Source organism: Nothobranchius furzeri, chromosome 3 (assembly GCF_043380555.1).
Source record: "Nothobranchius furzeri strain GRZ-AD chromosome 3, NfurGRZ-RIMD1, whole genome shotgun sequence".
Lineage (NCBI taxonomy): Eukaryota > Metazoa > Chordata > Actinopteri > Cyprinodontiformes > Nothobranchiidae > Nothobranchius > Nothobranchius furzeri.
The window spans coordinates 56,354,312-56,369,480 of record NC_091743.1 but is presented as its reverse complement, the minus strand read 5'-3'; the positions used below and the strand labels follow the sequence as shown (position 1 = coordinate 56,369,480).

Here is a 15,169-nt window from a genome sequence, read left to right as displayed (position 1 = left end):
TCCTTGCAGAGGAAAGATCCAACCATTGGCCGAGTCATTCAGCTGCTTATGACTGACAATAAACCGCCAACTGATACTATTGCAGAACCCCCGGTGGTTCTTAACCTTTTGAGAGAGTGGAAACGGTTTGAGTTTCAAAATGATTTACTGTACCGGAGACGCCAATTAGGACCAGAGACATCATTGCAGTTAGTCTTGCCTGATTCATTACGTTCAACAGTCATGCAAAGCCTACATGATGATATGGGGCATCTTGGGGTTGAACGTACGACAGATCTCATTCGGTCCCGTTTTTACTGGCCAAGAATGGCTAGTGATATCGAAATCAAAGTTAAAACTTGCGAAAGATGTATCCGTCGGAAGGCCCTCCCTGACAAAGCTGCTCCAATGGTGAGTATTACCACCACCAGACCTATGGAGTTAGTTTGCATGGATTTTCTCTCCATAGAACCAGACAGTAAGAACACTAAAGATGTCTTAGTGATTACAGACCATTTTACAAAGTATGCAGTGTCCATCCCAACCAAAGATCAGAAAGCCACCACCGTCGCGAAGAACCTGTGGGAACATTTTTTAGTCCACTACGGGTTTCCTGAGCGTCTTCATAGTGATCAGGGACGGGATTTCGAATCACGTACAATCAAGGAACTTTGTTCTTTACTTGGTATCCGTAAAGTCAGAACGAGCCCTTATCACCCTCGTGGCAACCCCGTTGAACGGTACAATCGTACATTACTCAGCATGTTGGGAACTTTACAAGCCACTGAGAAACATCACTGGCGCGATTTTGTAAAACCACTTACTCACTCGTACAATTGTACAAAAAATGACGTGACGGGATACTCTCCCTACGAGCTAATGTTCGGTAGGCAGCCTCGGTTGCCTATAGATATTGCCTTTGGGTTACCGCATTTGAACAAGCCCTCTATAACTCATTCTCAGTATGTTAAAGAACTGAAGAGTCATCTGGAACAGAGTTATGACATTGTCATAAAAAACTCTCAAAAAACAGCGAGGAAGAACAAAGAACGGTTCGACAGAAACATTCGTGAGTCCACACTAGGTGTGGGAGATCGTGTTTTAGTCCGAAATCTTCGCTTAAGAGAAAAGCATAAATTAGCAGACAAATGGGAGCAAACAGTGTATATAGTTCTCAAACAGATGGAAAACTTGCCAGTATACACTGTAAAACCAGAGAACGGAGAAGGACCCAACAGAACACTCCACAGAGATCTTTTACTGCCTTGTGGTTTTCTCTCTTCATTAGAAAATGAAACAGAACGCGTTACGAAACCTAGCAGACCTCATACAAGACAGAGTTCAGCCTTAGAACCTGACCCAGATGAGCCACTTGACGAAGAGGTAGATGAGTTTTATTACTCTGATCTTCCACAAGTGCTAAACCGACCATCCTATCAAATAGCGGTCACCTTGCCAAATAGGGAACTCATAGCAGATTCAGGACCGGTAAATAATATTCAACAACAAAACACACTATCCTTACACACAGGGGATCGCAAGGAACCAACCTTAGCTGGTAATGAAAATGCTGAATTGTCCTTACTTGACAAAGGCATCAACACCGAAACATTCTTACCTGACAGAATGAGTGAAACTGCGACATTCTTACCTGAAAGAGTGAAAGAAGCAGCAACATACTTACCTGAAAAAACGAAAAAAAACGAAGTATACTTACCTGACGTAGAAACGGGGGATGAAACTAACACAAACCTACCTCAATTGGATGGTGTCCTAAAGTCGCAGCAACGTGATGTAAGTTTTGAACCCATCATACACGATCAGACACATACATCTGAAAAGACCAAAGTCTTAGAGAATAGCTCATCAGCTCTGTCGGAAACAGAGAGCTCACTTCGTCCTGTCTCAGTTGAGAATCAAACCGAAACGGATGAGCATGATACTGTGCAACCAGAGATGTATGTCAGGAGATCTGAACGAAGTAGTCAGCCTCCTCAAAGACTAACTTACTCTCAATTGGGCAATCCACTAGTGACCGTAGTTAGGTCCCTTTTCCAAGGACTTAATAAAGCTTTTATTGACTCTCTTACTCAAGAAGTTGTGTACCCCGTAGAAACAATGCACAGGGACGTGCATGATATTTAATGGGGGAGGATGTAACCCAGAAGCTAGAACCTTAATGAGGTATTAACTAATTGGCTTACTAATATGATCCATCCTCAATTTAGATAAAATATAAAATATAAATTAAGGAAATTAACAATACTAATTAATAGATATCTAATTAACTAATAGATAATTTCATAATGAATTATTGGAAGGGTGAATAACTAAAATAACGAGTTTAATATTAAACATCGGTTAAAACAAGAATCTTGAACATCACTAACAGAAACAGAAGAGGAAAGCTGTATACTATTGGTCCAGGTGGGAATCTGAAATTTCATTGGCTGAGAGAAATAAGTCCCGCCTCCGCGAAATAAAACCGTGCGACGCAGCTGAGCGAGAGGAGAGACAAACGGCTGTGCAGCACGCAGATACAGAAAGCAAAGACTGAGCGGTTAGAGAGAGAGAGAGAGAGAAAAAAAAACAACGGTCGAGGCCGTGAAGAACCCTGATTTGGGTGCCGTATAGATAGAGGGAGAGGCGGACTTGACTCCTTCTAATAAGAGCTAGGAACTTGGAACCAACGCGATTTGTGTGGAGACGACAGAGTGAACCAATCCTCTGTAGGAGGGAACCGTTGGAGCGCGTTGGCTGGGTTTTTTTTTTTTCCTTGGGTTTGATCCCGACTCCTATGATCACTCACTTGGAACGAGAACTGGATTTCTTCCTGACGAGGGAGATGGCGAGCCTTAACCACTGAACGAACCAGGACATCTCAAGTAACTGAAGAGCAGACTGCTCTCTTCTGTGAACAATCTCAACGGTGCGGTAGGAAAAAATCGCACCACCGGACTCTGACTTTCACCCCAAGCGTGGGGATTTGACTTGACGCCGGCTGACTTGTGACTCATATGATCAAATCTCATACCGAGCATTTTACTATTGTTGATTGTTTTCATCTGTTTTTGTGTGTTATCTTTATGTGTTATATTTCCCATTTTTATTAAAATTTAGTATATAAACCGTTTCATGCTATACCCGTGACTCCAGTCATTCTTAAACAACCTCCAATTCTCCCCGAACCTAATTATTGGCCCATTTGTTTATTTTTTCTTTTAATTATCTTATTGTATCCTGTAATCCGGTTACATTTACTTCAAAATTTTGAACATGATTCAGCTGCAAGTCAAAAAACCAGTTAGGCTAAGTTAGAAAAATGAGCCCTTAACTATCAGTTACTTTGTGTTAAACGTGTTGAAACTCTGTAGTAACATGAGTTGCAAAGTAGAATATGTTAAATGTGATACAAGATGAAATAAATGCAAAAAAACTGTTAGTCACTTCAGCGGTCACTAGGTAGCCATATTGGATTTTGAGACTGGATTTGTTGGGATTCTAGTTACAGAAGACATTCCTGTGCATTTTTCTAACGTAAGCCTCATTCACACTGGATGCTGAACGGATGCGGTCCGATTCTGTACGGTATTTAAATAAACCAGAAATCACTGAGTCCAATCAGAGCATTCACACCAGATATAGCGTGGTGTGGATCCGGAGCTCCGGAAAGTTTCCGCTTGAAGTCCAGTTTTTCTGGACTCTGCATGTGGATTATCAAAAATGCGCTAGACAGGAAGTGAGGTGTGAAACAATATAGAGCCTATGTCTTCTCCCTTTCCGGTCGGCTCATGGGTCTCCGGAAAAACATAAAGCAAAGCAAGTCAACGGAGCTAAAAGAGCTATTTTCTTTGCCTCACGCCCTGGATCTCACATATGTTGTCCTTCAATTTAAATGAAAACTAATGATGGGTGTTTCGACCACGCCCGTCACGTACTTTGAGATTTATCAGCTTGTAAAAATGTGTAATTCCCATACAAATCAGAAGTCGGTACGTGTCATATACGACGTCACCACAGAATCTCCTCTCCCCTAGCGTAGCTGCTACTTACCACATGGCCAGATTTATGGTGGTTCTTTCCACCTGAAGGAAGGATATGAAGTGCGCTGGACTTATAGCAATTTTTCCTCTGCTTTCTTCCGTGTCTGGATTGATGGCGTCAATTTGGTGGTGTGCATTTGTAGTCCTGGCCGTATTTTGAAACAAACCATAAAGTATCTTTTGCTGCCGTTCGAAAATAAGTATTTTCTTGGAATCAAAATGCATCTTTAAAATTCATCATATGTGAAATCCATGGCACATAACAAACACGATTAGAAAATAGCATTTTTAGCCCCATTGACTTGCATTCATTTTTTCCTTCTTCCAGGGACCCATGGTCCAGAAGTAGATGGGCGTGACTTAGGCTCCCTGCACTGTTCACTACAACCTCAACCAGTCGCGGCTGACCCAATAAAAGCCATTTACTAAAGTAATAGATGATTATGGCTGGTGGGATGGTTTTATGAGTATAGAAGCGAGTTGAGGCTTGTGTTCAGTACGCACATACTGAGAATCCACCTGTGTGAACAGAAGCATTTTGTAGACCCTAATCCAAGTTTAAAGGGAGAATTAAAGTGTAGGAAATTTACCGTACGTCTGAGCCCTTAAGGAAGATGTCTCCTACCTGTGGTAAACACGGTTCTATCATCCTGTGGGAGCGCTTTGCTGCCTGTGGTTCTCCAGGCAAAGAACAATTTAAAGGCCCGTTGAAGTCAGAGGAGCAGACTCGGTTTGTGAGAAAAGTCTTGGGATTTTTAGAAAACACTCTAAATCCGTTTTTGAAACGGTGAAGGATAAACTATTTAAAACCAACTGTATTGACTTAAATGTTCCTTATCCACATTTAAAAACTGTAAAAATGTATAGAACATCCAAAAATGAACTTGTGTTGTTTCTACTGAAGTAGTGTTTCTGAAGTTTTCCTAATTAGTATTCTAGCAGAATATTAGTCATCATTCGAAGTAGGACCACTCGTGTTTTGTGTCTTATTTCTTCATCTTTCGTTAGATAATCACATGTAATGGCACACAGCCTGGTAATCATTGGACGGGTTGTATGTGCACAGGTGCGCTACTGCAACAGCCTGGATGATGAGGAGAAGCGAGAACTGAAGCTCTTCAGTAATCAAAGGAAACGGGAGAACCTGGGTCGTGGTAACGTCCGTCCGTTCCCGGTGACGATGATGGGGGCAATCTGTGAGCAGGTGGTTGAATTTTTTATTTTTTTATTTTTTTACTTTTGAAGCATGTTTTCATTCAGTAGTGTGTTTATGTGTCTGTGAATCATGAGACTGACACAATGAAAACACCCTGCTGGCATTTTGGCTTACGTGATGTACGACAGCTGCTTCATGTTGACATATGAAGGGACAAAGATGCAACATCAGTCTGATTTGTGACCTTTCCTGCCTCACCTTTAATGTTGCCGTATCTATGTGTAGTCTTGTCTTTCCCCAGCTGTCAGACTGCAGCAATTATACCATTTTGTTTTTTAAAATTAAAATCTAGCAAATGCCTCCGAGAACCAAGTCTGGGTTAAACAGGCCTGCTAGTCCACAGTAGGATCCTGTGTCCTATGAAATTCCTAATAAACAGCCTACATGCACTCTTTTTAGTATCCTTATGGGACTACTGAGTGTAATGGAGCGTTCTTGTAACAACAAACCTGCACACTTCAGCATCCGCTGGCTATTTGTTACTGTGTGGAGAACAGGTTGAACTCCAGGGCAGAAACATACAGAAACACGCGTACACTACATGGAGTAGCAGAGTGTGTATGAAAGCGAGTTCCTCCTCTTTCCTTGACCTCTTTACTGCAGCTGACTTTGTGTTAGCTGTCACCCTGATTGTACCAACCCTAACTGCCTCTCTAAGTCTACTCTGCCACCTGACTTGCTTCCTGTCTCTGGAGAACTTTGTGTCGTTAATCTTCCTGCGTGTCTCTGCTATTACACCTCCACCCCACTCTCACTGTCTAGTTTATCTTGCCATAAATTTGTCCAATATAGTCTTCGGTTTATTGCATGGAGGTCATCTTATTTCACCTCAGTCTTTTCTCTGCATGCATACCTGCACATGGAAATAACTATTTGCCTTTTTTGTAGTCTGCCTTTTTAGACAGATGATGCAGAATATTATGTTCATTTATTTAAAGAGCAAGTTCACTGAGAAACCATTTTGTACTTGTTGTTTTTGACATGTGATCGGTCACTCTGAGTTTCTCACGCATGCAGAATGTTGAAGTAGTCTTCTACCCCTATCTTCTGCGTTACCCACAGATAGAAAATAGGCGGGAAATGCTCAGGTCAGAGAAAGTCCGTCAGATCTACGTCATACTGAAAATTAGCATTCATGGACCAAACCATCATGACTCATGACAGGGAAGTATGTTGTTGGTTTAGTGTCCAGGAAAGAGCAGAGCATGGATGGAGTTGGCCCAGCAAAGATGTGGTGCTGTAAGACACAATACCATAGGTCAAAAGTGAAGATCTGAAGATGAGTATCAACATAGAGATGTGATACCAATAAACAGAAAGATTTCTCTATCCCATTCTTTAGTATAGTTTATCACACATTTTAAACTCAAACATTAACCCTTTTGATCAGGTCTTAGGAACCACTAAGTTTGAACTGAAGAGCCACGGACGTTAACACCAAGATTTTAGCACAATGTCTAAAATGAAAAGAGACATAAAAGCCAGGAGTCGTGTTATATGTTTTAGCTAAATCCTAAATCTTTATGTACCCGTTTATTTCCTTGATCATTAGTAATAAAGCATGCTTGTGTTTGAGATGCGTGTTTATTCCAGGATGAACAAAGCTGAGAAAGAAGTTGGCTTTTATAAAACTAATGAAGCAAATAAAAAGGTTGAATCTGTTCCTTTCATTTTCTTCTTAGTGCGGAGGGCAGATAAATGGTGGCGACATCGCTGTGTTTGCATCCCGAGCGGGTCACGCTGTGTGTTGGCACCCTGCCTGCTTTGTGTGCAGCACGTGTAAGGAGCTCCTGGTGGACCTCATCTACTTCCACCAGGACGGGAAGATTTACTGCGGCCGGCACCACGCTGAGCGACTGAAGCCGCGCTGCACGGCCTGCGACGAGGTACACACACGCAGACACATCATGCCTGCACAGAGATGCAAGTGTATTAATAGATCCACATGAACTGTGTCCGTAAAGCTATTTATACAGCGTTCACACTCTCACACATGCTTTCTGTAGGCCTCCAAACACCAACCAGCTGTCACAAGACACTTACTGGTTTTCCACTTTAATGGGGTCAGCTTTCTTTCGCCTGATCTCCTAAACATTAACACAGAATTACCTTCTTACTGTGCCAACGGGAACAAGGACATGGTGGTACTTAAGAGGCACCCCGATGGTTTAACAGCAGAGTAATTAAATGCAAATGCACCACCTAGATTTCGCCAGGTCCCCACTCGCATTAGCCTCCTCCGCAGGTTGGAGACAAAGACGATGAGTTCCAAGCAGCAGAGGGGAAGTGGGGCTTTTAGGAGGAGGGAGGCAAGCTAATTCTGTGCGGTCATTCAGCACTGAGTAATAACCCAGTAAACAATGCTTTCTTATCTCCGTTCCTAGATCATCCTTGCGGATGAGTGCACAGAGGCAGAGGGTCGTCACTGGCACATGAAGCACTTCTGCTGTTTTGAGTGTGAGACGGTGCTGGGGGGCCAGCGTTACATCATGAAGGAGGGACGGCCCTACTGCTGCTCCTGCTTTGAGTCGCTCTACGCCGAGTACTGCGACTCCTGTGGGGATCATATCGGTAAGTTGGTTTAAGGGGTTTGTAATGAAGTACTGTCATGTAGAGTACCTTCTCTAAACATTGCCGTCCTGGTGGTCAGACGATGTCAGATGTCAGTTGTCTGCAAATTCTGATCAATCCTGTGGATTTATGTGCTTGTCTTTCTGCAGGCATCGACCAAGGCCAGATGACGTATGATGGACAGCACTGGCACGCCACCGAGGGTTGTTTCTGCTGTGCCCGCTGCAAACGATCCCTGCTAGGTCGGCCCTTTCTGCCTAAACAGGGTCAAATCTTCTGCTCACGCTCGTGCAGTCTGGGTGAAGAGCCCAATGGCTCTGATTCTTCTGATTCAGCCTTCCAAAGTGCTCGCTCTACCAGAGAGTCCAGACGCAGCAGCAAAACTACAAAGAGTGGAGGAGGAGGAGTGGGTGGGGGGCAGTCTGATAGGTATTCAGAAGAGGTGGACCCACTTTCCATACAAATGGATCTTCTGAGTCTCTCCAGCCAAACGCCCAGTTTAACTCGCGAGCCGCCCTCCTGGCAGAACCAGGAGCAGATGGGTGATGGTTACAGTTATTTATCACCATCTGATCCGATAGCCAGTCCCACCCCTCTGCAGCTGCTTAGCCAATGCAATGTCAGGAGTTCCTTTAACTCCACCTGCTCTGCACAGAACAATCAACAGCAAGATCACAGGACCAAAGAGAACGGCGGTTTGAAGCGACCCCGCCTCTCCGCTATGAAGGGCCACTCTTTGAATGAGATGTGGTTTCAGCCAGCTGTTCCAGAGGAGCACTACCCTCCCAAACTGAGGACCCAAAAGAGCGTCATCGAGGTGTCCCATTGCACTCAGCACCACAATGGCTTCTCCTCAGACAAGCGCTCCATTAGTCTGCACGGCATTCAGAAAGACCGAGATGGAGCCGCTCCGACAACTGCTCAGGTAGCAAGAAGCAGGAACCCTATCAGTGCACTTAACTTCCCCGACCAGCTGACCCCCCTTGAGCAGACCCCAAAAGGTTCCATAGAGTCCTTGACTTTGTCCAATGCTACAGGTAGGTCTGCTGATGGTCTGGGTTAACCTCTCTGGTTGTGTTTAAATTTAGCTTAAACCAACAATTTTCTTTTTTTCTCTTTCAGGCAACTCAGCAGATGGTGGAGGAAGGCATCAGGAGAATCTCTCCCGTTTCTCCATGCCAGACCTGAGCAAAGACTCTGGAGTGAATGTGTCAGAGAAAAGCAACATGGATACACTCAACTCCTCTGTTCAGTTTCGTAGCTCCGAGTCTATTCACAGTCTCAATGCCAACCAGTCCTACATGGAGGTAAACGTCCCCAGGTCTGCGCCGTACCAGGTGAAGTTCTGTGACCCTCCTAGTATGGGGATTGGTGTGGGAATGACCCATCTACCCCCTGGCTTCACCTATCAGGAGGAGGATCGGATCAGTTTGGTTAGCAGCGCTAATGCTGCACGTCTGCCACCCATCAGTGAGCGCAGAGTGAGCGGTGTGGCTGGCAGGGAACCAAGCATCCGAACGGATGGTCCTGAAGACACACCTCAAAGGCGCCGGCACCACCATCACCGCCAGCGGCGATCCCGGCGATCTCGGTCTGAAAACGCTCTGAACTTAGTGGCCGAGCGACGGGTTCGACCTCAAGAGAGGCCGCAGCTGCTGCGTGTCCAAGAGGATTACGACCGTTTCCCACCACCGAGGAGTGCCAGGGACCAGTTTGGAGTCAGAGGAGGGGGTAGGTACCAGCCCCAGCTCTTCAGACAGTGCCCCAGGACCACTTCAGACCTGTGTCTGCAAAACCCAGCACCTGCCAGGCGCACTGGTTTGAACCAGTACTCCTGGGATGATTATTATGATGACGACTGGTGCTCCACGTGCTCGTCATCCTCCGAATCTGAAGATGAGGGCTACTTCCTGGGTGAACCCATCCCCAGACCTGTCCAGCTGCGCTACCTCAGCAGCCAGGAGCTGGTCCATAAGTACAACAACAACACGGGGAATGGAGGACCCAACAGTAACGGGCAGTTGCACACCCGCAAACGTAGAAAAAGCAAGAACTGTATTATCACTTAACATCTGGACTGTCTCTACAATGAATTTCCTTCAGCTTGTGTACACTAACACCCTCCATCAGGAACAGATATACACAATTCAGTATTGAGTGTTTGAAGTCTTTCATGAATCTGAGTTGATTAGTCATGAAACGGCAAAAACGTTAGCATGATTGTTCATTTTGAAGTTTCGCTACGTCTCCTGAGTGTAACAGTTACATGTAGTTTTGATGAAAACCTGATGTGCAATCTCTCAGTCATGACTTTTAATTCCATGCTGCAAAAAAAGATGTACAACATAGTCGGTTTGATAGTCTGACATCTGTATTCGGTGTGTTCGATATAGGATACTATTAAAATGTACATAGATAAATGAATTAATAATTTCATTTAAATTAACAGTCTGTGTAAATAGGGTTGTAAATGAGGACTCACATATTTTTATATTTTGTATGGATAGAATCAGTTACTTATTAAATAACTATAATGTAGAATTAGAGCTAAAAAACAACAAATGCATGTGTTTTTGTTTATTTTTTCGCTGACCTGGTGCTGGTGGAATAAAGGAGTGTTTCAGTGACTTCTGGCATTGGCAGCTGGTGTTTCTCTCCAGAGAATGACAACACATGGGTGATGAAGTGTGCAAAATGGCTCCTTTCCGCATCTGTTTAATGCATAAACTGAGTGACAATGTGTTGCAGAGGTTGATTAGAATCATACTCCTCCGGTTTGACCGATTGTAATGGATGCGGTCGCATTCAAACACACAGAGGTCCGTTGTCCTGATGACAAATGCCACTGATGTTCAGATTTATTGGATCAGCCTCCACAAGTTGGAAGCAGCCAACATGATCGAGGTCTGGAGGCGCAGTTATTGAAAGCAGCTGATGGTGTTTTTGACATTTTTGGACCATGGCTAGGACATTTGTATCTCTTTAGGAAAAGTCAGAAACTTTCTTGCCCAATTTCTAATCTAATAAAATTCCCATTGAGATTATTTTTTTCTTCTTTTTGTGGCAAAAGTCCACACGCAACACGATGAAAATAGAGAGACGCTCGAAACATGTTGGTTATAAGTCCAACTTCAAGCAAACAGGATATTTTCTTGACTAAAAATCACAAATACACCTTGGATAATTTTCCTGTTGGTTCACGTGCTTCTCACACTGCTGTGTTAATTTTTTTTATTTGTTTTTAATTTATGTTTAAAATTTCATGTTTGGAGGTAAGTGGGGGGGGGGGGGGGGGGGGGATTTCCAGCCCCACGTCCCCTGTGCACAGAATGGTCCTGATACTACAGCATAATGGCATCTGTGAACAAGTTATTTTGGGTTCATTTGTTCATCATCGGATCAAGGCCAATACCTTTGTCCTTACTTTTCTAGGATCAATGGGTGCTACTGTGACATAAAAAGAAATAATGAAACCCAGTTAGCTGTTCCCTGAAAGAATAAAGCCTGGGAAGACCGTCACCTTTGAAAGTATTTTTACAAGTCAAATCAAGAAGCCAGAGAATGTGTCGTGCACACTCAAAGTGAGTGTGAGTTGCAATAGTACTACTCACCTCAGAGATATGTGTCTATAAAACAGCTGTTTAATGAGCTAACTGCACATTACAGAAATAATTCTTTTTGCAGTGTTGATTGGTTATACAGTGCTGTTCTTAATTTGGACCTTTAGAAATTCAGCTGCCAATAAGAAGAGGGTACCCCTATCCTTTTATAAGTTCTTAGTAATTTAGTATATCCATGATCAGCCTGAGATTATTTGAGATGATTTTCCGTAAACCAGACTGACATTCGTCGATAATTGAATCTATTACTGTTTTTATTCTGTTATCTGGTGAGAGTTTTACGATCATCGTTTAACAGGGAGATTAGGAGCCAGTTAACAGTGGAGTCTTTATGTGGCTTAGGGACCAGAGAAATGACAGCTTGGCAGAGTAGAGGAAGTATTGTTTTTGAAGTCTTACTGATTAACAGGGTGACTACAGGGTCTTAAAAGCATTTTAATACCTCAAAAAAGTCTTGAATTTTGATATCTGGGTGGAACACTTGAAATAGGTGCCCGTTGTCCGGGAGGGAGCTGGAACTGAGCATGCCCCTGAAGCCCAGGATTCAGTAGGAGGTGAGCCGCACCTATGTCAGTGGAGCGGACGGACTTGTGGTACGGCAGCACGACTGTTTCAGCCAGCTGTGGAGTCTCTGCAGAACGTGTTTGAGATAAAGTCTGAATGTTCTTTAAGATGTATGTTGGACCCTTACCATTCGTTCTATGTGAAAATCAATACACAAAAGTAATACAGATTTGTAAATGAATGAACTTGTTTTTTCTTAAACCTCTTTTAAATGTTTGGAGCTTTAGCTGTTCTAAACACTTGTGAACACCAAGGGTGCCCCCAAGGGGTGGCCAAGAGGGGGCCATGGCCACCCCTAGAAAATTGTTGTCCCTGTTAACAAATCATATTAATGTTCAGTCAACCCCTATAATGATCTTGTTTATTCAAGACATAATTGTAAAACAAAATAAAATATTACAATTAATGAGTAAAGAAATAATCAGAATTTTTTTAAATACATACGTTTCTGCTGCTCACCATTTAAAAAAAGTCTCCATTGTTATTTTTATTTTATTTTTCTGTTTTGTTTTTTGTGAACACAGCAACAGGTGAATTAACCTCAAAAATAAATGCATTTTTAAATTAAATTTGGGATAACATTTTAAATAACTGAAATGAATTTTTCTGAAATGTTTGTGTTTGTAAAATTTAAGTTAAATGTTTTGGATATGTACTGTTAATTTAAATTAAAACAAATAAAGCTGTAATGCAGTACATCGCCACAGACTAAATTCTCCCAGAGTTACCACAAGGACCAATTTGGTGTGCCACCCCAAAAAATTTCTTTGGCCCCTTCTGGCCACTCTTATCAAAATTTTCTGCAGGCGCCCCTGTGAACACTAGAAGGAAGTCCTAAAAGTCTTTTTTTTTGGGGGGGGGGGGGGGGGGGGGGGGGGGGATTGAAATCAGAAGTGATTAAACTTGGAGGGAAAATAATAATCAATAATAACTAAAATCATCCACGAGTCCTTTCGTTTTCTGTATCCGATACAGGTCGTTTGTATTTCCTGTTCAGAGACAGGCTGAGATGCGGGTCATGGTGTGAACGCATCACCGACCCATCTGTCCCTAACAACCATTCATATGCTGGGGGGGGGGGGGGGGGGGGGTAACTGTTGTCCCTTACTGTACACCTGGCTGCAGTTCCAAGTGTTAAGAAGTGCCATACTGTAAATTGGATTGCTTTTGACGTCCATGTGGTGAGTGGATTACTGTCGCTCCCTTCCATAATCCACACACACACACACACGTTTACTGTATTTGGAACAAGGTGTGTGAATGCCAAGCTGTTGTTTAGAGACAGAAAAGCTCTCATGCTGTTGGCATAATTGGCACTTTAGTGTGTTTACTTCACCTCATCTCCTCCTGCAAGTTGTGTGTGTTCCAGTTTGCTTAAAGGCACTCAGAAAGCCCATAAGTGAGACGTTTAGGCAACCCTGATTCAAATAAATCAACAGTGTAAACATGTGAGCTACGTTGTGTCAGACTGGAGAGTAAATGACAACGTTTTCTTGTTTAGGATCAGTCCTAAACCCTGAATCCTCCATTATTCACAAACGCATGTTTAACTAGTGTGGACAATCATCATCATCACCAGCCCACATGAGTTTGTTTCTTTATTAGTGCCTCTCCTGGAGTGTCTCCATGTGTTTAATTTAAAGCTAATGGGCGTGCCACAGCGAGGGGTGCCACAGATTGCTGCCATATTCAATTCAAAGATACTTTATTAATCCCAGAGGGAAATTAGAGAGAAATTAGAGTCTCTCAGACAGAGCTGTGTTTGAGGGAGAGGAAAGTGAGAAGATAATCTGGACGCTCTGTGGATATTTCCAGGTGTGACTGGCAGCACACCTGCCTCAGGTGCTGACATTGCCGGAAATCTGGTGACTTGTGTAAAAATTAAAGCCAAAAATGCTCTGAACACATGAAGGAAAACGTCAGGGCCGCATGAATAGACAGGAACTGAACTTAAAGCTTACTAACAGCACTTGTAGAGCTAGACCTGTTCCATAATGTTCCCGGTGCAAAGAAAAATCCCTAAATCGTCACAAAAATAATGGTTTCATAAATCTCAACAATTCTGCTATTAATTTAAAACAATATAATATAGACTTAAACTGTTTGAGTATCGTGTTTTTTTATCAAGAGCCGATCAAAGATGGTCAAAGTTCAGAACTCGCGTCCCGATGGCAGGTGACAGCATTGTTTATTTTCTGTGCATCATGAACTTTAAGTCCACAGCTTTTTCTTGGTACTTGATGCTTTTTCACCTGACAGCTTTTTCCTTCCAACAGATTGTATCCTTGTAATTGATGCAGTTTCATAATTGTTTTTTTTTTTTCTGCACAGATAGGCTATTCGCCTGATTTTCTTCCTCATACCTGATTCCTTTTGGCCTGTCTGTGTTTTCCCCGACACCTGATGCCTTTTTGTCTGACACCCTTTGTCTGGAACTTGATTCTTTTTCATCTCAAGTCTGACGTTTGAAGATATTTTCCAATGAGCAACCCAAGTCCTAACATGTGTTTTCTAACTGTCAATCTGGTTTTTATTGGGGTTTTTTGTGTAATAAATAATAGTTAAAAATTTTAAAATGTGTACTCATTCTTTTAAATTTCATGTTTTTAACAGAGCATTATCTCACAAACTCTCAAAATCTTATATGATCAGTGACCATCAAGGTGGTCATAATCTTATGACTAATAAATGTATACCAGTGAATAAACATATAAGATGGACCAACCCTCTGCGCTGTCGCCCGTAGGTTTCTGAAGAGCTGAAAAGGGTCTCGGCCCAACTGGGTAGGGTCATAACAAATCACGTTTGACAATAGAAAGTATACACTTTCAGAGGGCTTGGTCATCGATGTGAAGGCATAAATGGAGGATGTTGTGTTGACAGAGAAATACAAACCAGGGGCTAATTATCGATCAACAGAACTGAAGCGCTGGCTCGAATGTCAAGGTCAAATTAAAAATTACCTCCCTTTAGCAACGCTGTAATTTTAAACGCCGTTATTCCCATCACTACTCCTCCTTGAGTAATATAAAAATCACATAGATTACAGTCAGTGCACAAGTATCATTTTCTCAAGATGGTTTTTGAACTGTCAGGTTATTATTTGTGTCCCTACTGTTTACATGCCACCCTTTGGCCGAGATGTTCAGCTGGATCCCTTCGTTAACAAAGCTGCC

General features: G+C 42.8%; 1 protein-coding gene across 2 annotated transcripts in view; it reads left to right on the top strand.

Moving 5' to 3' along the window:
* The window catches only part of prickle2b (prickle homolog 2b), a 136,774-nt gene extending 126,665 nt beyond the window's left edge, over positions 1–10,109 (top strand). For both annotated transcript variants that reach the window (XM_054751510.2, XM_054751514.2), the window contains 5 exons: positions 5,089–5,226; positions 6,921–7,124; positions 7,623–7,809; positions 7,959–8,846; positions 8,932–10,109. In XM_054751510.2, coding sequence (XP_054607485.2) covers positions 5,089–5,226; positions 6,921–7,124; positions 7,623–7,809; positions 7,959–8,846; positions 8,932–9,878 — 2,364 coding nt within the window. In that variant the 3' untranslated portion in view covers positions 9,879–10,109. The remainder of the gene's footprint in view (positions 1–5,088; positions 5,227–6,920; positions 7,125–7,622; positions 7,810–7,958; positions 8,847–8,931) is intronic.
* The last annotated feature ends 5,060 nt before the right edge of the window (positions 10,110–15,169 follow it).